General features: G+C 49.9%; 1 protein-coding gene and 1 pseudogene across 1 annotated transcript; one reads left to right on the top strand and one right to left on the bottom strand.

The window, feature by feature from the left end:
• Positions 1–3,881: 3,881 nt before the first annotated feature.
• On the top strand, positions 3,882–5,973 carry LOC123159485 (uncharacterized; annotated as a pseudogene).
• Positions 5,974–20,379: 14,406 nt separating this feature from the next.
• On the bottom strand, positions 20,380–23,388 carry LOC123170695 (uncharacterized). Its single transcript, XM_044588498.1, has 3 exons — positions 22,129–23,388; positions 21,543–21,652; positions 20,380–20,810 (listed from the first exon to the last, which is right to left on the bottom strand). The coding sequence occupies exon 1, from the start codon at positions 23,315–23,317 to the stop codon at positions 22,628–22,630; it is 690 nt and encodes a 229-aa protein (XP_044444433.1). The 5' UTR covers positions 23,318–23,388; the 3' UTR covers positions 20,380–20,810; positions 21,543–21,652; positions 22,129–22,627.
• Positions 23,389–24,444: the final 1,056 nt, after the last annotated feature.

Here is a 24,444-nt window from a genome sequence, read left to right as displayed (position 1 = left end):
TTCCTTTGAAGACGGCGACAACGGGCTCTGGATTCACGGAGTCCAGCTCCTCCCTCTCACCCTTTTGCAGTGCGCACGATCTATTTTGCAGTACACGAGAGCACCGGGCATCAACAACCACATGCCGGATGTGCGAGCCCCTAGTGAAACCGCCGCCATCGACCTACTGGTGCTAGATCCAGCGGCCCCATCCACCTCTCCCTCCCACTCCGCCGTGGAGCACAAAGGGCGAGTTGCTCTCTCTGCAGCTCACTCGTGTTCGGGGTGCAGCTCACCGACGTTCGGGGTGCAACTCGCTGGCTAGTACAGTGCAGTTCGAGCGACCCCGTGAGTGCCGTACATCCAGCGAGTGCATGCGGTTCGGCAAGGCAAGCACCTCGTTGTGTCATTTGCGTGCAGTTCAGTGCATTTCGTGTGTGATGGGGAACAGAAGAAAGGAAAGGGATCCAATTTTGTTACACTGCATTGTGGGTTTTACTCCGTTTGTAAAATATTTTCTTTGTAAAAAGCAGTGCGCTCGGTGAACTGAAGAAGTATATTTTTCATAATTATTGTAATTCATTGTTAAAAAGTTTGTGGTTCCCTTATTGCAGTGCACACGAAAGTAAAATTGCATCTAAATTGAATTGGGGGTTGCAGTGCACTTCGTTTTCGCGTACACACGATGATTTTCACTCCGTTTGATGCAATGCGGTTTCGGTCTGAAGCAGTGCACTGATCCATCTGATGCAGTGCACTTCGTTGTCGCATACACACGACGATTTTCAGTCTGTTTTGATGCAGTGCGGTTTCGGTCTGAAGCAGTGCACTCATCTGTCTCAAGCAGTGCACTTCGTTCGTCGCGTACGTATGACAATTTTTAGTCTGTCAGATGCAGCGCGGTTTTCAGTCTAAAGCAGTGCACTCATTTGTCTAATGCAGTGCACACGATGATTTGGGTGTCGCAAAAAAATAGAGTGTCCGCATTTTTGTAAAATCAAAACTGCTCTTAAACCATAAGGAATTAGCGGAAGTGTTATACATGAAAAAGTTGTGCCGCATCGATATTTTTCCGGCGGCGTATAATTTGAATCATTTCGACCAGCGGTTTGTGAAAATTTCGCGAAAAACGGCTGCTGCTACTCCTCGTTCGCCGCACGATTTTCAAAATTAACTTTAAACCATAAGGAATCTCAAAAACATTTCAACATATGAAAGTTGCGCCTCACCCATAGCTTTTCAATGGTATATTACACGCCTTGTTTCGACAAACGGTTAGAAAACCGGAGCGAAAACAGTACCGAAAATTTGAAAAAATTTGAAAAACAAAATTCCGCGATGTAGTAAATTTGAAACTGCTCTTAAACTGTAACGAATTAGAGAAAATAATAGTTATGAAAAAGATGCGCCTCGACGATATCTATCCAAAGGTGTATCGTTTGCTTAATTCCGACGAGCGGTTTAGAAAAAAAAAGCAAAAAAACGCTCGCTGCCACTCGTCATGGGCCGCACCATTTTCAAAACTGCTCTTAAACCGCGAGGAATCTCGAAAAGTGTTCAACATGGCAAAGTTGCGCCTAATCCATAGCTTTCCAACGGTATATCATACGCCTCGTTCCAATAAATGGTTAAAAACTAGAGCAAAACAGTACCGAAAAAACACTGCGTACAATTTTTTACGAGACAAAGTTCACTAGTCTCTGTAATGCAGTGCTCTAGCTAAAGAAAATGCAGTACCCTCGCGTTGAGCATGCAGTGCGGAAGTGTTATCAGAATAGTTATTCTGATAATATTATCAGAATAGACCGGCTGTATATATATATCATAATTAAATTACGAGATTATCAGAATAGACCGGGTGTTATCAGAATAGTTATTTTGCAACGGTATATATATAGTGTTACTATTCATCACCGAGGGTGCAGAATAAATTATTCTTCACCCGAGGTAATCTTACGATCATTTCATAATTAAATTACGTTTGGAATTCAAATAGTTACATTTTTATTGATTCACTATGTAAAATTTGACATAAAAAATAAAAATATATGGCATAAGACAAGAAAATTAAAAGTTTATGTGTATTTTACACTGTTTTTACGTTTGTAATTTTACATAACATAAAATATTTTTTTCGATGATTATATATTTTTCTTACTGTCTCTTTTTACGTCAGAAATAAGACAAAACTTACGAAACGTAAAATTACGATGCATTGATGGTAAAATAACTATTCCTCACCCAGGGTGACGAATAGTCAATCCCTATATATATATATATATATATATATATATATATATATATATATATATATATCAAAGTTCATTAGGTTCATATGCACTAGCTCTTCCATGCGCACAGTAAGCCTGGCAACAAGAAGTTTGGAGCATATCTTGTGGATATCGTGCACTAAGCTAATCGGGCGGAAATCTCCGATGAGGCATGCATTCGGCTTTTTTGAGATCAACGTGATCAGTGCCTGATTAAGCCTGACAAAAACCTCGCCCATTGTCCAAGAACAGTTTGTGGATTGCAGCCACAACATCAGCTTTGATCACAGGCCAAGCCTTTTAACAGTCTTGCAATGTTGTACAACCGAAATCAAGATGAAACTTAAGAATCCAAGTGATTATAAACTACAACCTCCGTAACTAAATATAAGACGTTTTTGCAGTTGGAAGTTGTTTTTGAAGTACTAGGTTGTTTCTAAAGTTCCTGAGTATCTATTGATTTATTTCAGGAGTTCAAAGCACATGGGCACTTTGCTAGTAAGAGCATCTCCAACCGTTGAGCCCCCCAGGAGGCATTTTTTCGCCTCCTGGGGGGCTGCCGGCGAGAACTTTGGCCTGGGGGCGGGAATTTGTCCACTCGTTGCGCCCCCAGGAGTAGTGTTGGTGAGAAGCGGGGCCCGACGAGCACGAGCGGGTGCTGGTGATCAGCGGACGAGGGAGGAGAAGGACCAGGCTCCTCGCCGGCGTGCAGCTCCCCTGCCTGGCCGCCGCCTGCGCCCCGCCTTGGCCGACCGCCCCAGGTCGCGCGTGCCCCTGGCCGCCCGCCCTGGCCGCCGCGCCCTTGGCCGCCCGCCCCCTGGAACCCCATGACGGTGTAGCCACGTCTTCTCCGCAGCCGCCCAGGCCGCCCCGTCCGCATCCGCGCGCCCAGGCCACGCCCTCCCGCGGTCGCGCTCGCCGCCCAGGCCGTCCCGTCCGCTCCCTGGCCTCCAGCTCGGCCTCGATGGCGGAGGTTGAAGCAGCGCAGAGGCGCGCATGCAGCAAGCAGCGAGCCGAGAGGAGGACGAGGAGGAAGCCAAGGCGCGCGACGAGGACGAGGAGGAGGCCCCACCCGCCGGAGCAGCCGCCGCGGCGGCGGCAAGCAGACGGCGGCGGCACGGTTGTTGGAAGAAAAGCCGCGAGGAGAGAGAAAGAGAGCTCATGCGTGTCAGGTGAAAAATGAGAGGAGAGAGGCTGCATTTGGGCCTTTGCGTGCATAAACAAGTCGCCGGCGCTCCCAGATGCCTCCCAGGGGGCTGGGTTTCGATCGGGACTGCCGGCGCTAAAATTGCACGAAACCGGCAGAAAAAGTGATGCTGGAGGCGTGAGTGGAGTTTTTTTCACCGCCGACGATAAAAAGGTTAAAGAAAAGGGCCTCTTGGGGGACTAGTGGAGATGCTCTAATAAATCTGAAACAGGAGTTTAAACACAGCTTCCCGTCCTCTTCTCTGCTTCAACCGGAGAACGCTCGACGTGACCCTTCCTTTTGACTAAAGCTGTCAGAGCCGCCTGGACCGAGTCTCCACCAACTCTCCGTCCCAGGTCGCTCACGGGCAGGGCACAAACCCCTCCCCCGTACTGCCACTCTGCCAGCCTGCCACACACAGCGTCACCGGCTCCTCCGGAAGCAAAATGCCCCTCCTGCTCCGACGCCTCGCCGGCGCCGGCGCCGTCGCGGCCCCCTCCGCCGGTCCCTCTGCACGGCGGCCCCGCGCCCTCCCTGGGCCATGGTGAACAGCCAGGCGGCGCTGGACGCGTCAGGGGCGCCGTCGTGGGGCGCGCACGCGCTCGTCGACCTCGACACCACCCCCTGCGTCTCCCGCCTCTCCGTCCCCGCTCGCCTCGTCGACCCCCACGGCGACATGGGTCCCCTCGTGGGCATCGTCCGCAGCGCCAGCTGCGACGGTCTCCTCCTCCTCGACTTCGTCGACGCCCGCCCCCGCCCCCGCCCCATACGGGCACACGAACTCGCCGCGGACCGCGGCGGCGTGGAACCGACCGCCAAGCTCTTCCTCTGCAACCCTCTCAGCGGCCAGCTGGTCCGCCTCCCGGCCCCGGGCATGGACGTCCCCAAGATGAGCACCTCTTTCGGCCTGCTCACCCAATCCCAAGGCTCCCACGGCCCGCCTGAGAGGTACGTGGTCGCTCAGCTCAGCAAAAGCAGTCGCGGGGGAGGGGAGTGCCGCAGGGTCGTTCGCCGGTTTCTCTCAGAGACAGGGGAGTGGGACGAGCGGCCACTGGTCGGGGTGGTCGAGATGGAGGCTGCGCGGAGCATGCTGATCAACCATGAGGTGCTGGCGTTGGGCGACCGGCTGTGGTGGGTGGACGTGGCCTGGGGTGCCTGCTCCGTCGACCCCTTCAGCGACCGGCCGGAGCGCCGCTTCGCCGAGCTGCCGCGCTGCAGCCTGCTGCCTGCTTCCGATTCCCCGATGCTTCCGATGCTGAGCAGGTACCAGCACATGGGGGTCAGCGAGGGGAAGTGCGCTACGTCCAAGTGTCCAATCGAGACGACAGGTCGACCGTGATTCTTTCATTTTCGCTGGATGACGAGACCTACAGCTGGGCGCTGGATCATTCAGCTGAAATTACAGATCGGCACGACCGCTGCGGGTCATGTCCTATCATGACCCTGACCCGTCCGAAGAAAGACCTCAACCAAGAGACGGAGAGGTTGTGATATTTGCTGATCACATGAGCCGGGGCTTTGCTCCTCCCGGCTCAAAATTCTTCAGAGACATTCTAAACTTTTTCGATCTGCGACCTCAAGACATTGGACCCAATTCCGTGTCGAACATTTGCAACTTTCAAGTGTTTTGTGAGGTATACCTTGGAGAGGAACCCAGCCTGCTACTCTTTAGGGAGTTATTTTACTTGAACCACCAGAATGAATGCGCCAACGGGCCTAGCTTGGAACTTGGCGGAATCTCCATTCAACGACGGAGAGATTGCCTCTTTCCTTATGCTGAGCCGCCAAGCCACCCAAAGGACTGGAACCAGACATGGTTCTACTGCCAGGATACCTCTCCAGCTGATGAGAACCCTCTGCCCGGCTTTCGTGCCCTGCGTCTGGAGCCAAATCACCCCCTGCCAGACAAACTATCTCAAGCTGAGCGTCAACCACTGATCCCCACCATCAACAAGATTAAGGCTCTCCTGGGAAATGGCCTCAACGGCGTTGATCTGGTCCGGGTCTGGATTTCTTGGCGGGTGATTCCCTTGAGCCGCCGCCCCGGCTTAATGTGTGATTACACGGGCCAGAAGGATGATCCTCTGCGGCACAGCCCCAATGACCTACCTGAGGACGTCGTTGACGACATGACCAAGTCCCTCTTGAACGAAAGCTTAGCAGACTGCGGGAGGACCGGCCTAAGCCCCTTCTGCCAAGCTAACCCGGCTCCGGCGGTAAGCTACCGATCTGAGTACTTTACTTTCCATTTTAACAATTTTCGTTTTAACTTCAAGAAAACCTTTGTTGCATTTTTTCAGGCCAATGACAAGTTCTGGAAGGTCAGGTATGACCATGAGGCTGCGAAAAAAGCCAGGAAGGCTAAAAAAGCCGCTAGGAGAGCCGCTCCCCGCAAGAAGGGGAGTAAGCCTAGCGCCTCAGAGCTACTTCAGTTGGATGATAGCTCCGAGTCAGAGGTAGCACTTGATTCTTCAGGCTCTTCTTTTGTTTTTCATCTGTTTTTAACCACCTTAGTGACACTGATTATCAACAGGATGATACCGGAGCGAGTAACCCGGTGATTGAAGAGGTAACTATACTTTCCTCCGACTCGGAGCCCTTGCCAAGGCTGAAAGTCCGAAGAGTAACCCGGGAAGTAAGATTTTCACATCCTTTAGCTTATCAAGATCCTCAATTTCTTTTGAAGCGACAGATTCATGAGAGCCGGAGACACACCCGGACCAACAAGGATGCAGACCTCTCCTCCGGCTTACCTGAAGCATCAAGGAAGCGCCGGACTGAGGTTATCTCCAACTTATACCCTTTTCATCCTTTAGCAGGCGTCACTCGTCAACCACTCAATTCGTCTGATTCAAACTATCAGGAAACTTCACCTTCCTCCGGTGACTCCATGCAATCTAACCTGCCGGCTTTTAAGACCGCACCCGGGTAATGATAATCATCTCATTTTGTGCTTATCTTATTTATGTTTTTTGTACTAACCTTTTGACTTTCAGTGCCCAAGCCAAGCTCAGCAAGAGGGCAAAGAAAAATAAACCGGTCGAAGAGCTGGACTTAACTGAACCCAACGCCTCTGCCTCTGAGCCGCCATCTGCCCCAGCTCCAGAAACCGCCGCTTCAACTGAAGAACAAACCATGGCGGGTTCTGACAACCCGGAGATTCCCAGCTCAGCTCAACCGGCCGATGACCCGGATGTGGTGATTACCCGGACCGAATATGTTGAGCCGGGAAGACCCACTATGCTGGCCAAATGCTCTGCCAAAGAAGAACTGCTGGAGCGCCGCAGGGCCAGATTGGATATCACTGACTATGCTAACTTGAGCATTGGAGACATTGTTTCTGGTTACATTGGTCAAGTGCACAACAGCCGGGACCTGGAGATTGACATGGTAAAGCAGATACAGCAAAAATCTGAGGTATAACTCTCTTGCTTACTCCATAGTCATCCTTACCATGCTAGCCCCCAAGTCTATTACTTATGATAGAATACGTTGTAGACTTAACTTCCGGCTTACCTTCATGAACCGGCAATTATAAATAGAATCTTTCAGCAGACATTAGCCCCCAAGTGCCAAGTGTCTTTGCTTGTAAAGTGCTTGGGACTTTAATGTTGCATGATAATCACTCACACTGTAACCCGGAATTTGTACAGGCTGCCTGCAAGAAATTTGAATCTGAAATCTCTGAGCTGAAGAACCGCCTGAAGACTCAGGAAACTGAGACCCGGAAGGCCAATGCCAAATTTGAGTTCAGTGTTGCTGCACAGGAAAAGCTGAAGAAGAAATTTGAAACAGAAAGAAAGACTTGGGCCGAGGAGAGAACTGCCTTGCTCAGCCGGGCCGAACAAGCAGAGGCTGCTCTGACTGAGAGAACCACCGAACTCTCCGGCTTAAAACGCCATGTGTCACAGATGGTCTCCGCAATTTTCGGTGAGTCATTCTGCCAGCCTTTAACAAGTTTACATTCTTTATGTCTTATAAGTCCCACCATTGCCATTCAGCTCACCTGACTTTGTTAAACAGGTCCCAGAAGCTCCAACCATAATCAGAATGTTCTGACCAAGCTGAAGGCCGTGTACACCTTGGTGGAGCAACTCTACACCGGGTCACAGCGTGCTTTAGCCGTTGTGGCCCTGTCCAATGAGGTTCCGACTCACCTGGCGGACGTACTCAGGCGGCTTGCCGTTCTTCCTCAGCGCTTCCAAGAGCTAAGACGGGCCTCTGCAAGAGCCGGAGCTATAGCTGCTCTGAGCCGGGCCAAGGCTTTTCTCCCGGGGCTAGACCCAGCCGACATCGCTCTTGGATACCCCGGCCTGAAGGAAGACGGGACCCCCTTTGACCAGAAAGACTTCGCCGCCTATGTGAAAAGCGTGCGCCCGGTGGCTACCATGATCGGGAACGACACAGATCTTACCAAGTATCAGCCGGGCTATGACGCGGAGAATCAGAGGATCCCAACTCCATGCTATGAAGCAGTCAGCCTGATCCCGCCGACTCGTAAGCACACCTTTGCCCCAGAAGTTGACCCGGCCGGGTTAATTGATGATGAGGCTCAATTTGAAGCTTTGAGCGGCATTGACTGGAAATCATCAACCTTCCAGGTCATGGGAATAGCCGGAGGAGCGGAAAGGGATGAGCCGGAAGCTTCGACCCAACAAGCACCTTGATTTTTTAAGCGGCTCATGGTTTACACTTTAAAACAATGCCTCACCTTTTGGACTCAGGGAGTCTTGTAATAGAGTAGGACAAACACTTAATTTTGTCATGCCATCGTGCACGTGTTGAATGCTTAACTCCATTGAAGCTGCTTCTTTATGTTCCTCCGGGTTATGTTTGATCATTTACTTTCCTTAAGCTTAAAGAGCTGTCTTTAATTGTCCTGCATAGGAAAACAAATCACAAGTCTCTAGGCGGCTTACCGCATGGAGAATCACATGTTTTACATATAACCCGGAATATGAATCAAGGTCATAAGAGACCGGCTCTCGATTATATCTTTGAGATAACCATAAGAGCACACCTGCCAGCCTTCAAGTACACTTCCGGTTTATGTAACCCAAATAATGAGGTTGAGAACGCAAGTCCGGCTCAACAGCATCGATAATGCTTATTGTGTGCTGTCAACATTGTTAATCAAATTTAAGCCGGCAGAGCAAGAACCGCCCTTGCACACTGTTGATATGATCTAAAGAACTTATTGCAAACCAAAAGATCAAATTTAGGGGTTTCTGGTTCGAATACGACCAGAGAACCGTCCCAAAGGGGTTAAGCTAAGATTCAAATGCGATCGTATAGCCCCCAGTGGGTTTGGCGTTGCCGATCAAGAGGGTACCGACAGCTATGTTCTCTTAGGTTCGAATACGACCCATGTTTGAACAGGAAGCCCCCAAATGACTTTAAGAGTTGTTTAACGACGCTGATTCGAATACGATCCACGTCGGTTCCCAAAGGGGGTTGAGCTATGATTCAAATATGATCAAGGAAAACTCCCCAATGAGCTCGGCAATTTGCCAATCAAGTGGGTATCGACAGCTATGATCTCTTTGGTTCGAATACGACCTATGTTTGAACAGGAAGCCCCCAAGTGATCATATTGTTAACGGCTAGATTCGAATACGATCATAAGCCGGATCCACCTCCATGTAATGTTGTAATGGAAATAACACATTTACCTTTGGAGGAGAAAAGGACAGAGGTCCTGCTTTATTATTTATCATAATAGATACATGGCTATAGAAATATGTACATTATGAGAGCCGGTGGCTCAAGTGTAATAAGGCCGAAGCTGAGCTATGTTCCACGGTCGACGGGTCCCTTCGTCCGACTTGCGTGAATCTTTGTGCTCCCGAACATCAATAAGGTAGTATGACCCGTTGTGCAAGTTCTTGCTGACTACAAAGGGCCCTTCCCAAGGCGGGGATAACTTGTGTTCATCTGTTTGATCTTGGATGAGCCAGAGCACCAGATCACCTTCCTGGAAGACCCGGGACTTAACCCGGCGGCTGTGATAACGACGCAAGTCTTGTTGGTAAATCGCCGAGCGAGCTGCTGCCACATCACGCTATTCGTCCAACAAGTCAAGAGCATCTTGGCGCGCCCGCTCATTATCCGCCTCAACATAAGCCGCCACTCGAGGCGAGTCATGATGGATGTCGCTAGGGAGGACTGCTTCCGCTCCATAAACCATGAAGAAAGGCGTGTAACCCGTAGATCTGTTAGGAGTAGTATTGATGCTCCATAACACGGAGGGTAACTCCTCCACCCAACAACCCGGCGTCCGTTGCAAAGGGACCAAAAGCCGGGGCTTGATGCCCTTTAATATCTCCTGATTGGCTCTCTCAGCCTGGCCATTGGATTGAGGGTGAGCCACAGATGAAACATCGAGCCGAATATGCTCTCGTTGACAAAATTCCTCCATGGCGCCCTTAGACAGATTGGTGCCATTGTCAGTTATAATGCTGCGTGGAAAACCAAAGCGAAATATCACCCTTTTCATGAACTGAACCGCTGTGGCTGCGTCACACTTACTAACTGGCTCTGCCTCAACCCACTTTGTGAACTTGTCAACCGCCACCAGAAGGTGGGTCTTCTTATCCTTGGACCTTTTAAAAGGCCCAACCATATCAAGCCCCCAGACCGCAAACGACCAGGTGATTGGAATCATCCTCAGCTCTTGAGCCGGTACATGAGCCCGTCGTGAGAACTTCTGACAACCGTTACATTTACTGACCAAGTCCTCCGCATCAGCATGAGCCGTCAGCCAATAGAAACCATGACAAAAAGCCTTGGCCACAAGGGATTTTGAGCCGGCATGATGGCCACAATCCCCCTCGTGAACTTCACGTAAAATCTCTTGACCTTCCTCAGGTGAAACACAACGCTGGAAAGTTCCAGTGACACTGCGACGATGCAGCTCACCATTGATAATTATCATTGACTTAGACCGCCGGGTTATTTGTCTGGCCAAAGTTTCATCCTCAGGCAATTCTCCCCGGGTCATGTAAGCCAAGTATGGTACTGTCCAGTCTGGGGTAATGTGGAGAGCCGCCACTAATTGTGCCTCCGGGTCAGGGATAGCCAAGTCTTCCTCTGTAGGCAACTTAACAGAAGGGTTATGCAAAATGTCCAAGAAAGTATTAGGCGGCACCGGCTTTCGCTGAGAGCCCAGCCGGCTTAATGCATCAGCCGCCTCGTTCTTCCTGCGATCAATGTGCTCTACTTGGTAACCCTGAAAGTGTCCAAATGGCATCAACTTCACGGCGATAAGCCGCCATGAGAGGGTCCCTGGAATCCCACTTGCCTGACACTTGTTGAGCCACTAAATCTGAGTCGCCAAAGCACCTTACCCGGCTCAAGCTCATCTCCTTAGCCATCCGAAGACCATGGAGCAAGGCCTCGTACTCGGCCGCGTTGTTAGTATAGGGAAACATCAACCGTAGCACATAGCAGAACTTGTCACCCCGAGGGGAAGTTAATACAACTCCAGCCCCCGAGCCCTCCAATTGCCTAGACCCGTCGAAGTGAATAGTCCAGTATGTATTATCCGGTTTCTCTTTAGGTACCTGCAGCTCCATCCAATCATTGATGAAGTCTACCAATGCTTGAGATTTGACAGCAGTGCGTGGCACATATTTCAGACCATGAGGCCCAAGCTCTATAGCCCACTTAGCCACTCTCCCTGTGGCTTCTCTGTTTTGGATGATATCTCCTAGAGGAGCAGAACTAACCACAGTGATAGGGTGACCCTGGAAATAATGCTTAAGCTTCCGGCTTGCCATGAACACCCCATAAACAAGCTTCTGCCAATGTGGATACCGTTGCTTGGACTCAATGAGCACTTCACTGACGTAGTAAACCGGCCGCTGAACCGGATACTCCTTACCCTCTTCCTTGCGCTCCACCACCACAGCCACACTGACGGCTCGTGTGTTAGCGGCTACATACAGCAATAAGGGCTCCTTGTCAACAGGAGCAGCAAGAACTGGGGGCTCAGCCAGCTGTCTCTTCAAATCCTCAAAAGCAGCATTGGCAGCATCATTCCAGACAAAGTCATCTGTTTTCCTCATCAACTGGTACAGCGGCATGGCCTTTTCACCCAAACGGCTTATAAACCGGCTTAAAGCAGCGATGCGACCCGCCAGACGCTGGACGTCGTTTATACACGCCGGCTTAGCCAGAGAGGTGATTGCCTTGATCTTTTCCGGGTTAGCTTCAATGCCTCTGTGAGAAACCAGAAAACCCAAGAGTTTGCCTGCAGGAACACCAAAAACACACTTGGCCGGATTAAGCATCATCTTGTAGACCCGGAGATTATCAAAGGTTTCTCTCAGATCATCTATCAAGGTCTCCTTCTCCCTGGATTTAACCACGATATCATCCACATAAGCATGAACATTGCGCCCAATCTGGTTATGAAGACAATTCTGCACGCAACGCTGGTAAGTCGCCTATGCACTCTTGAGCCCAAAAGCCATAGATACATAACAGAAGGCTCCAAAAGGAGTGATGAACGTTGTCTTCTCCTGGTCCTTAACTGCCATTTTAATCTGATGGTATCCAGAATAAGCATCCAAAAAACTTAAGCGCTCACAACCCGCCGTAGCATCAATAATCTGATCAATACGGGGGAGAGCAAAAGGATCAGCCGGACAAGCCTTGTTTAAATCCGTGTAATCCACACACATCCGCCAGGTGCCGTTCTTTTTAAGCACGAGCACCGGGTTAGCTAACCATTCTGGATGAAAAACTTCAACGATAAACCCGACCGCCAAGAGCCGGGCTACCTCCTCACCAATGGCTTTCCGCCTCTCCTCATTAAACCGCCGGAGGAATCGCCTGACCGGCTTAAACTTCGGATCAATATTGAGAGTGTGCTCAGCGAGTTCTCTAGGTACACCCGGCATGTCAGAAGGTTTCCATGCAAAGATGTCCCTGTTCTCACGGATGAACTCGATGAGCGCGTCTTCCTATTTCGGATCCAGATTGGCACTGATGCTGAACTGCTGAGATGAGTCGCCTGGAACAAAGTCAACAAGTTTAGTCTCATTAGCTGACTTAAATTTCATTGCCGGCTCATGCTCCGTGGTCGGCTTTTTCAAAGACGTCATATCTGCCGGGTCAACATTATCCTTGTAAAACTTCAACTCCTCTGTCGCACAAACAGATTCAGCGTAAGCCGCGTCACCTTCCTCACACTCCAAGGCTATCTTTCGGCTGCCATGAACCGTAATGGTCCCATTGTGACCCGGCATCTTGAGCTGCAAATATATGTAACACGGCCGTGCCATCAACTTGGCGTACGCCGGCTGCCCAAATAAAGCATGATACGGACTTCTTATCTTAACCACCTCAAAGGTTAATTTCTCCACCCTGTAGTTGTACTCATCTCCAAAAGCTACTTCCAGCTCAATCATACCAACTGGATATGCCGACTTACCAGGCACCACACCATGGAAAACAGTGTTGGACTGGCTGAGATTCTTATCAATCAATCCCATACGATGGAAAGTCTCATAATAGAGGATGTTGATGCTGCTGCCTCCGTCCATGAGCACTTTAGTGAATTTATATCCCCCTACCTGAGGAGCCACCACCAGGGCCAGGTGGCCCGGATTATCAACCCGGGGAGGGTGATCTTCCCTACTCCACATAATAGGCTGCTCAGACCATCTTAAATAGCGTGGAACCGCCGGCACAACAGCATTCACAGCCCTTTTATGAAGCTTCTGATCTCGCTTGCACAGACTGGTGGTAAACACATGATACTGTCCACCATTGAGCTGCTTTGGATTGGTCTGGTATCCCCCCTGCTGCTGCTGCTGATGACCCTGGCCGGACTGCTGATTAAAGCCCCCTTGAACATTCTGAGAATTGGAATTTGAACCGCCGCCCGGGCCATGAAAGCCGCCGGCGCCTGAGCCGCTGCTCGGGCCACTGTTGCCATTGAAAGCATTGGAATTTTTAAAGGCCTTCATGATTGTGCAGTCCTTCCACAGATGAGTGGCCGGCTTTTCCCTAGAGCCATGCCTTGGACAAGGCTCATTCAACAACTGCTCAAGCATCGGGCCTGACCCGCCGGCGCGGGGAGGTGGTCTCCCCTTGCGCCGATGGTTGTTACCCTGTGAACTGGCGTTGGCCACAAACTCCATACTGCCATCAGCCTTACGCTTGTTACCTCCCTGGTTCGCCGGGTTATGCTGGGGGCCCTTGCCATTGCCATTCCGTTTTCCCTTCCCTGTCCTTTCATCATCCGACGCGGGATCCTTGGTACTATCAGAGTCGGCATACTTAACCAGGGCCGCCATCAGCGTACCCATATCATTGCAATCGCGCTTGAGCCGCCCGAGCTTCATCTTCAGGGGCGCAAAGTGACAATTCTGCTCTAACATTAAGGCTGCAGAGCCGGCATCCATCTTATTAGATGAATGTATTATCTCTTTGACCCGGCGAACCCAATGGGTTGTAGACTCACCCTCCTGCTGCTTACAGTTAGTCAAATCCACAATTGACATAGACTGCCTACAGGTATCTTTGAAGTTTTGGATGAACCGGGCTTTTAGCTCAGCCCAAGACCAGATAGAATTCGGTGGCAGCCCTTTCAACCACGTGCGGGCAGTCCCATCTAACATCATGGTGAAGTACTTGGCCATTGCCGCTTCACTAACCTCCAGCAACTCCATAGCCATCTCGTAACTCTCGATCCATGCTCCGGGTTGTAAATCAGCTGTGTAATTAGGCACTTTCCTTAGCCCTTTGAAATCCTTGGGCAGACGTTCGTTACGGAGAGCCGACACCAGACAAGGAACACCTCCAGTCCTTGTAGGTATACCCGCGTCGATGGAAGCCGTCGGATAAGCCGGGAGTGGCCGGTAAGCCGTCAACTGAGCCGCCTGCTCCGCCTCTCGTCGTGCTCTGTCTTGGTCTACCATGTTAAAATCTCCATCCTGAACCGGACCGTGGCCTGGAGGCAAATCACGGTGTCGTACGTTGCTAGAGCCGGTCGCTGAGACCATATGCCTGCTATAACTCGGGCTCTGGCCTGGACGAGGGGTTGAATGAATCCTGTCCCGGCTATATGAGTATGCCTCCTGTTGCGCCAGAGCCGTCTGAAGAAGCTCTCTGACCCGGCGGGTTTCAACCGCCGTCGGAGAGTCGCCCTTAATTGGGAGAGCCGCCAGTCGCGCCGCCGCGGCGACCATGTTTTCCAACGGGTTGGCATAATGACCCATTGGTATTGGCACGTATTGAGGCGGGGTAGCGTTCACCCGGGGAGGCCCCATCACTTGGGGCTGAATTGGCGTTCCAGCCCCGGGCGCCATGATCTCTGGCGGGTTACTAGGCCCTGCACCAGGCGTGTTGAAGAGGTTTCGAGGATCGTAAACCGGAGGGAGTCGAGATTGGGCCTTTTGATGCCTCCTTCTCATGACCTCATTGGACGCGTTTTGATCCATCGTGAGCCGGAAAGACTACGCTTGAATTAGCTGAGTCTGGACGTCGAGAGCCGCCCTCTCCGCAGCCATCCTAATCCCTTCCGCCGCCAGATCCTCCTTGGCTTTTGCTAGATCCAACTTTAACTGTGCCACCTCCGCGTCATGCTGAGCTTGATCCGCTAGGGCAACCGTAGCGGTTAACAGGGCCATCATCTTGTCTGTGAGATCCATCAGCACCTGAGCCGGCGAGGGCACAGGGCCTCCTGCCCCAGTGGTGGAGTTTTGAACAGATTGTGCGCCGGCCATGAAGATTCCAACCCGGCTCGGCGGCTCAAAGGGGTCCGGAATACTGTCGCCATCGGAACAACCCCTGAGCCTGCCATCTTGAAGTTGATATAACGAGTTTGTCTCATCCGTAGACAACTCGCCGTCAGAGCGGGCGGCCGTCTCATCACCAGATCCAGATCCTTCAGAGAGTCCTCCATGGACACATCCCACGAAAGCATGCTTCAAGGCAGGTAGAGCCCGGGCGGGTCGTGCACGCTGAGCCGTCTCGATGAGATCGGCGCAGAGGTCCGGCTCACCAATCTTGCCAATGAAGACATGGATTCCGCCGAAGGGGACCCGGTACCCGTACTCGATTGAGCCGGCGTCGGGGCCCCAGTTTGCATCGTCGATGTAGAGCTTGCCGCGACGACTCTTGGCCATCCGGCCCACAGCGTATCCCTTGAGCCCTTCGAAGCTGCCCTTCAAGAACTCAAATCCACCGTGCGCTGGCCCCACGGTGGGCGCCAACTGTCGTGGAATTGTCACGGCAGATGTCCTCGTGCAAGGACTTAGTCATGGAGCCATCGCCGCTAGGAAGCTTAAAGGGGTTAAACGGGACAAGGAACACGAGGGTTATACTGGTTCGGCCCCTTACGGTGAAGGTAAAAGCCTACGTCCAGTTGAGGTGGTATTACTTAGGGTTTCGATGACCAGGGAGCTTAATCGCTATGCCCGGCTATCGATCTCTTCTCCCCTGAACCGCCGCCGGGTCGTCCCTTTATATAGAGAGGTTGACGCCCCGCGGCTCTCAGAGTCCCGGCCGGCTTATAACAGCATCCGGCTCGGACTCTTAACTACTCTAACCTTATACTACAAGTCTTGTTACAACGACGGTTTATCACTACGGGCCTTAAGCCGCCTCCGGGTCTTAAGCCCATTATTGATCCGCCATCCTCAAGCTTGGTATTGGGCTTCACGTGATGATTATTATGACGTAACCCGGCCCCTCCTGTGCGGGTGACTCCAATGGTTATATCCTCAACAGTGACCGTTAGGATGGCCCAAGTGTTCGTGTTTTTTTTTCTTAAATCATCCTTTTTGAAAAATAAATGTTAATGAATTTGAAAAAAAATCATGAGCTTTGAAAAAAGTTTGTAAAATTTAAAAGAGTCCGTAGATTTGGTAAAACAAGTTCACTAATTTGAAACAAAGTTCGCAAATTTAAGAAAATTTTCACGAATTTGTAAAGTCCGCGGATTTAATAAGAAGTTCCTGATTTAAAAATAGTTCACGATTTAGAATAGAAAATAAAATAAAGAGAAAAAAGAAAATAAAAACCGGAAAAAAAAATAACAGGCTTGCATTGGTTAGTGTTATATTTGAAGAAGAGAAAATTATGTATCTAGGCACAACATGAGAGTAGTCTAGTTGGTCAACGTGCTCGTGCTAACCTAATAGGTGTTGGGTTTGAATCTTGTCAGACACTCTTTTTTTAAAGAGTTTCCCAGACAAAGGAAAACCTATAAATTGGGTCGGCCCAAGGCGGAGGGGGTTTTGTGGCCGTGTATCGGTGGCGATGTACTTTCAGGAAAGACCATCTTACCCTTTATTATGAAGGGGTATAGAGAGATCTCCTCCGTTGATGTGTTTAAGGGGGTTGTACCGAAAAAGAAATGGAGTTGACTTGCTATCACAGTATCTGACGTTATGGGAGTCAACAGCGCAAGTTCAGGTACAAGAAGGGATCGAGGACAGGGTGCGTTGGGCCTGGGAGCCGTCTAGTGATTACCCTACGCGTTCGGCTTACGCGACGAAGTTTGTGGGCCGCCGGCACGAATAGGCGGCATCGTTTACGTGGCACTCGAGAGCCCCTCTTTCCTGCAAGGTATTCTCCTGGCTGGCTTTGTAGGATATATGTTGGACCTCTCTGATCATTTTAGTGCGCCGCGAACTACCTCACCAAGCATCTTGCCAGCTAAGCAACCAAGGACAAGAAACAATGGATCACTTGATGGTGGCGCGCCCCTTCTTGCGATCTGTTTGGCACAAGTTCTTGATGGCTTGGGTCCAGGTATTCAGCCTCCTGGACTGGCTGATCGACACTTGCATTGGTGCACCTTTGTCGAACATGGGCTTCGACATAGGAAGGATCTGCTCGCTATATGTTGTCTCACTATGTGAGAGTTATGGAAGCATCGAAATGACGTTGTTTTTAAGACAATGCCAATCCGAATGAGAGGGTAGTAGCAGTTACATAGGATCTTAGAGGAGGGCAACTTGTGGAGAACGGCATGAATTATTAGAGGAGGCATGCAACAATTCTGCCAAGGATGGGATTGTGGACGCGGCCTTTTGGCCAGTGTGTAATCTGGTGGAGGGTGTCTACTCTTTCTTCTATAATAGATGATACACGTCTTATATGTATTCTGAAAAAAAAAATCAACTTGACAAACAAGACGTGATAACTTATAACGTGTTTTTCTTATTCATATATTACATAAAAATACATTGCAAAACTGAAACTCCAACAAGAAGAGCACCAGGGGCTGCTATAGTAGCTACTACAAGACTTAGGGCATCTCCAACGCCGACCTGCAAACCAGACACCGCATCCGTCCGCTGACAGGGGGATCAGTCCGTGGACATGGATGCGGGGCTGGTCATTCAGAGCTATCCGCATACATTTCAAACCGGGTTTCAACTAACATGACAAATTTCATCAAACACAACGCCATGACGGAATTCATCGAGTTCGGATAGAAAATAGCACAAATCATCCATACATAGCATGTAAATAAGTCTAGTACAACAATAGTACAAATTCAACGAGAAATAGTCCAAATTCAACAAGATTAACCGAATGTTCAACAATTTTTTATGGATGAATCATGTTGTCTGACACATACTACCCCTTAAGGTTCATCCAACAATGTGTGTGCGTGAATGATTTGCCCTCTGTCCCGTGGTACATTACAACAGCGCATATAGGCTACATAACATGTATAGAAACTTTGAGAATGAATCAATCAACGAGTTGTGCAAGAAGAAACAAAACGTATGATCTCCATGGTTGCCGCACGCGGCCACATTGCCTCCAGCCAATCAACCTCGTCATAAAACTTCGTGACTGAGTTCCGGATAGTGTACCATCAATACGTTAATGACTTCACATTACGTTTATGGATGATGTGCGTGTCGTACGGCGCAAAGTGGTTTCGCGCATGAAATGAATCATGCGTGTGCTTCCAAAAGAGCCCCCTTCTGCTCCTGCTTATGAAGTCCGTAGAGACGGCCAACCACGCATCGCACAAGAACTCATTCTGTAAGAAATATGCCCTATAGGCAATAATAAATTGGTTATTTTCATATTTCTTTGTTGATGATAAATGTTTATTATTCATGTTAGAATCGTATTGACCGAAAACTTAAATATATGTGTGGATACATAAACAACAACGTGTCCCTAATAAGCCTCTACTAAACTAGTTCGTTGAATAAAGATGGTTAAAGTTTCCTAACCATAGACATGAGTTGATGTGATGGACAGAACCAACCGTAAGTTTACCATCATATTGTTTAGTTATTTTTTACAACTTTCTTAATGTCAAGTATTAGTTCCTTAGACCATGAGATCATGCCACTCCTGGATATCAGAGGAATGCCTTGTGTGCTATCAAATGCTACTTTATAAACTGTATGATCATAAAGGTGCTCTACAGGTATCTTCGAAGGTGTCTGTTGGGTTGCATGAATCAAGACTGGGATCTCCAACGCCGACCCTCAAACCTCCCACAACCGTCCGGACCGTGGAAGCCATCCAATGGCGAACTGTATCGGTCCACGGGGCGGCCCAGATGTGATTTCTCCCGCAAATCGGAGACAAAAGTGGGGGAGGTTTGCAGGAGTCTGAACCAATCAGAAACCGGCTTCTGACCGCCCCGGTCCATCAAAAACCTCTCCCCTCCCGCGTGCGCTTCCCTCTCACTGCCAGTTGCCCGCATTCATGTCGACGTAGAGTGCACCGCTCCGCATTGAAGGCGGCTCAGGACGGACGCGACCTCCCACTGCTTCCGCCATTGAAGCGGCACACTGGTCGAGGGCGCCACCCGCTGCACACCTGGCTAAACACACCTCCTTGCCACATTCATATGCCTCCATTAAACCTGTGTGGATGCCGAGAAACCTACTCTAGCCACACGTCCATTCATGAGCGGGCCATCCTTAAACGCAACGTCGGCCGAGCTCCTCCCGTCCGCCCTATATTTAAACGAGGCCAGACGCCGGGCAAGAATTGCACCCCTCTGCTGCCCCATATCCTCCTTCATCATTTTCTCCACTCTATTGATGACTTCGGAAGATCAGTTCTCCGGCATACAAGCCAGCTGGGTGGTCCACCGAGCCCGCCGGATACGAGTGAGGCAGCTCGCTACTCTACCACCCTCGCTTAGCCTGACGGAGCCAGTTGCCACCCCAAGACGGCACGTGGTTCAACAACTCGCCGCTCTAGGCCAGCTCGATGAGGAGTGGTGAGCTGCTCCACGACGGCACGGGCGTCGCCGCATCCAGTGCTTGCGACTGCGCCATTCGCCGTCGACGCACGCGTAGCTGCGCCATGCACGCAGAGAAAGAAGCCAGCTGCGCGGATGTCAACGAGGTGGCGGCCCGCACGTCCGCGCCCGCATCCATCATCGAGGATAAATAGAACACGAGAGGTCGCTGCTGCTTGTATACCATGGAGGCCGTTGCGAGTTCCCTGGCAGGTTCTCCTTTATCTCAGACCATCTTGGGCACCCGCCTGAGCTCCACGGAAGCACCCTTCCCCTCCGACTGAAGCACCCTCTTTGCCGCTCCATGAGCGGCGCAGCCGGACATAGGGAAGATACGAGGGAAGAATATGCCTCCCGGGCTCCCGGCTTTGTATAATAGTACTAGTTTAGGTTGTTTGTAGTATATCTCTACATCATGACTTATCAACACGATTTTCACAGTAGGTAGATCACCTACAGTTTCTCCTAGAAAAATCACCATCATAAAAAAAGTATCGTCCTCCAATGAAATTTTGTGCTTTGCTCCCTACAGTAGAATCACATCAACTTTGGATCCATATTTTCTGATGAATATTTCAGTCATCCAATCCAAAACACATGCATTCTACAATAGTGCTAACATGAACTCTGCTTTATATTGGGTATGACAGGTAACTACAACAAAATAGTATGCTCTACAACACATACCGTGATGACCAATATAGAATTAGCATTTATGCCAGTGAGAGGTTCGCTTTCTTGTTATGCAGAAGCATCTACTCCCTCCGTTCCTAAATATAAGTCTTTTTAGAGATTTCAATACGAATTACATAGGGGGAGGAAGTAATAAGATAAAGAGAGCTCATACATTTCTCATCATCAGCATGCAAATATCCAATCAAGCATATCCCAGATTTGATGAATGCAAAACGAAACATGTCAGAACTAAACACTTAAGGGCATTAACATTTTACAAAGAGCATAGGCATGATCTCTCACAACTCGCAAGTAAAGTTGGATTTCTGATCCTTTTCAAAGAGAATTGCATCAGCCAAAAGAGCAAGCCCAGAATTGTCACAGAATTCCCCTAAAATAAGAGCTCCTGTCTCGCAGGTGCCACCTTCAACTCTGTTTTTGGTCAAATTTAAGGAATCTGCAAGGCAAAGTAGTAAGTAGAAATAGGTTTAGTGATGACATACTTGGGGAACACTTCTGTTGAAGGACTACTGGGTAGCATTGCAATTTTGGTGGTAAGTCAATATACAGTACGGTCACTTGGTAAGAAATAATAGCAAGCAACATGCTTCAGTTCAGTCATAATTTGTTGATAACATTTGAGGATATTGACTGGTGAAAGACAAATCATTATCATGGTGAAAAGGCAGGCATCTTTTAGCCTTGTCCTAATTTCATGTCTAGGATAAGTCAGACCGGGTAATGGAGTTCAGACAAGGTAATACTACTCTGTGTAGCAGTCCAGCACTGAAGACAGTACCGGCGATTATATAAGTCAAAAAGAAGTAGAAGCCACATCATTCGCCGTGCTACCGATTCATTGACTACTCCCAACATATTCAAGAATCATATTTTTATTTGTCTAAAAGTGCAGTATAATTGGAGAAAAGATAGTGTCATGTCATGTAATCAGCCACCATTTGTGCATACAGTCAACCACGAGTTGGTATAATTATTGAACAATTAAGATAACCAGCTCACCATAGTGATTTGGAAACATGACCGACACTCTGTTGTTTGTGCAAGTAACACATTTTATGGGCAGTGTAGGAGAAATGCAGAATCATGCCACAAGAAAGAACAAAATATGACAAAATATCAAACGAAACAAGGGTACCCAAACAAGAAAGAGTTATTTAAGAGAGAGTACCGGAGACAAATTAGCTGTCACGTTTCCGTTTGTCTAACATTTGTCTATGCGAACCAGTATGTCTGCCAAAGTCTTCCTTTTGCAATCAGCCTTGTTGCTTGAAAGGGTTCCTTCAATTAATAGATACAATAACTTAAATAGATATGAGCAACAAGAGCAGTATATGTGTCATCGTTGCATCAAGACTTGAATTGGAAAACAACATTTAGGCATTTAACAAGACGACTGCATATCTATATGCTGACATTAATTAGATCGGCAAAACCATTTTTTTACCTGATAGACAATCTCATAACCAATGCAATCTATAAAATACATGAGATTCTCTAGCAATGCCAGATTCCATCCCTGATATCCTAAAAAGGTTAAAAACACTGCTAACAATGTCCAATTTAATTCAGAAAAGTATGAGTTATGTGCAATTATTAAACCGCAATGTGTGAGATATCGTCACATCCTTCAGAAATTTCAATACAAATGCAGTTGGTGTATATTAACAAACTAAATCGTGTCCAATATAACCATTATAGGGCAGTAAACTTTGGATTGGATGATTCGGTATCAAGTGTATGAAGCTTATATTTACCTGCAGAAGGGATATGGCTTGTGGCAAGCCATGTTGGGAGCACGCACGGAACAAGAAGACTACAGTGGAGCAACTTCTGAAAGAGGAATTCCTTAGGCAGGTAACCCCTCCAAATCTCCTTCCCCTTAGCCAGGTCCATGGCAATAACAGCGCTACCATGTTGGAGGTACACAAGGTTGGCATTGAATGGATCTACGGCAGCAATTTGAACATAGCAAGGGTCTTGCCGATCTGTAATTTCAACTCCGTGATCCAGCGCCCAGCTGTAGGTCTCGTCATCCAGCAAAAACGAAAGGATCACGCACCACTTGTCGTGCTTGTGTCCATGGGACACTTGGACGTAGCGCAGCTTCCCCTCGCTGACCCCCATGCGCCGGTACCTGCTCAGCGTCGGGGAATCAGAAACAGGCAGCACGCTGGAGCGCGGCAGCTCGGCGAAGCGGCGCTCCGGCCGGTCGCTGAAGGGGTCGACGGAGCAGGCACCCCAGGCCACGTCCAGCTACCACAGCCGGTCGCCGAACGCCAGTACCTCATGGTTGATCATCATGCTCCGCCCAGGATCCAACTCGGCCACCCCGACCAGCGGCCGCTCGTCCCACTCCCCTGTCTCGGACAGAAACCGGCGAACGACCCTGCGCCACACCCCTCCCCCGCGACTGCTTTTACTGAGCTGACCGACCACGTACCTATCCGGCGGGCCGTGTGAGCCTTGAGATTGGGTGAGCAGGCCGAAAGAGGTACTTCCCATTTTGGGGACATCCATGCCCGGGGCCGGGAGGCGGACCAGCTGGCCGCTGAGAGGGTTGCAGACGAAGAGCTTGCCCTCCGGTTCCACGCCGCCGCGGGCCGCGGCGAATTCGTGTGGCCACAAGGGGCGGTGGCGGGCGTCGATGAAGTCGAGGAGGAGGAGGCCGTCGCTGCTCGCGCCGCGGACGATGCCCACGAGGGAACCCATGTCGTCGCCGTGGGGGGTGACGAGGCGAGCGGGGACGGAGAGGTGGGAGACGCACGGGATGGTGTTGAGGTCGACGAGCGCGCGCGCGCTCTGCGACGGCGCCCCTGACGCGTCCAGCGCCGCCTGGCTGTTCACCATGGCCCAGGGAGGGCGCGGGGCCGCCGTGCAGAGGGAGCGGCGGAGGGGGGCCGCGACGGCGACGGCGCCGACGAGGCGTCGGAGCAGGAGGGGCATTTTGCCGGCGACGCTGTGTGTGGCAGGCTGGCAAGTACGGGGGGAGGGGTTTGTGCTTCTGCTCGTGAGCGAAGACGGTGGGGAAAGAAGGAAGGGGGGTTTGGTTGGTGCACATGGACTCGGTCCAGGCGGCTCTGACAGCTTTAGTCAAAAGGAGGAGTCCCATTGGGCGTTCTTCGGCTCAGCTCGAATCGTCTCGTGGAGAAGAGGACAGGATTGGGGTGAACCGGTGAATTCGAACTCTCAAAGTTTTTTTTAATTAGATTATGTCCAGGCATATACCATAATTTTATAGAAAGCGGAATGTCAATTGTAAGAAAACTAGCACTCACTGTGAACAATGAGCGTAGCACACATATATCACATTCGAGTAAGACCAAAGATGGACACCACTGAAAAGCAAACTACAACACAAAAGCGCATGTCCTAGCTAATACACAACACTGCGTCACGACCGACGTCGGTCACCTCCAAAGACCACCAACTTTCGCAGAGCTTCTCTTGTCGACGGACCATCCACTCTGAACGCCTAAGAGAAAGTGACAAGTGTATGGCGGGACCCGATCCAATCCGAAGAAAACACCGTCTTGGGCACACCGTCGGCGGCCGTACATGGCACCACCGAGGATCAAGAAAGGACATCGGCGAGCACTGGAGAAGAACAATAAGGAAGCAGCCATGTCTCCAAGCACCATGCTCCCAACGAAGAACAATAAGGAATTTTTGCTAGTAGCGTAGCAGTATCAGAGGCAATAGTGATTATGCATTGTGAGTTGTTTATACAGGAGTGTCTAGGTTTTCCTGGCCATGACGTGAGCGATCTGTGGTGAAGAGAGACGGTACGGGAAAGGGAAAGAAGGGGGTGCACATAGACTCGGTCCAGGGGGCTCGGCAGACGAAGGGTCCCTGGTGAGAAAGGTGAGTTCGAATTTCAATCCACCCATGTTTTTTTCTCAACAAAACTACTCTGTTTCAGTGTGGCGTCTATTTCTTGCATTAAGCGAGACGAGAGGCTGCTCTCCCTAAGGGTTTTTCCTCTCTCAGTGCACGCATATAGCAGTATCAAAGGCAATAGCGATTATGCAACGTGAGTTGTTCATACAGGAGTATCTAGGTTTTTTGGCCAT

Source organism: Triticum aestivum, chromosome 1D (assembly GCF_018294505.1).
Source record: "Triticum aestivum cultivar Chinese Spring chromosome 1D, IWGSC CS RefSeq v2.1, whole genome shotgun sequence".
NCBI lineage: Eukaryota > Viridiplantae > Streptophyta > Magnoliopsida > Poales > Poaceae > Triticum > Triticum aestivum.
This window is presented reverse-complemented; position numbering and strand designations above follow the sequence as displayed.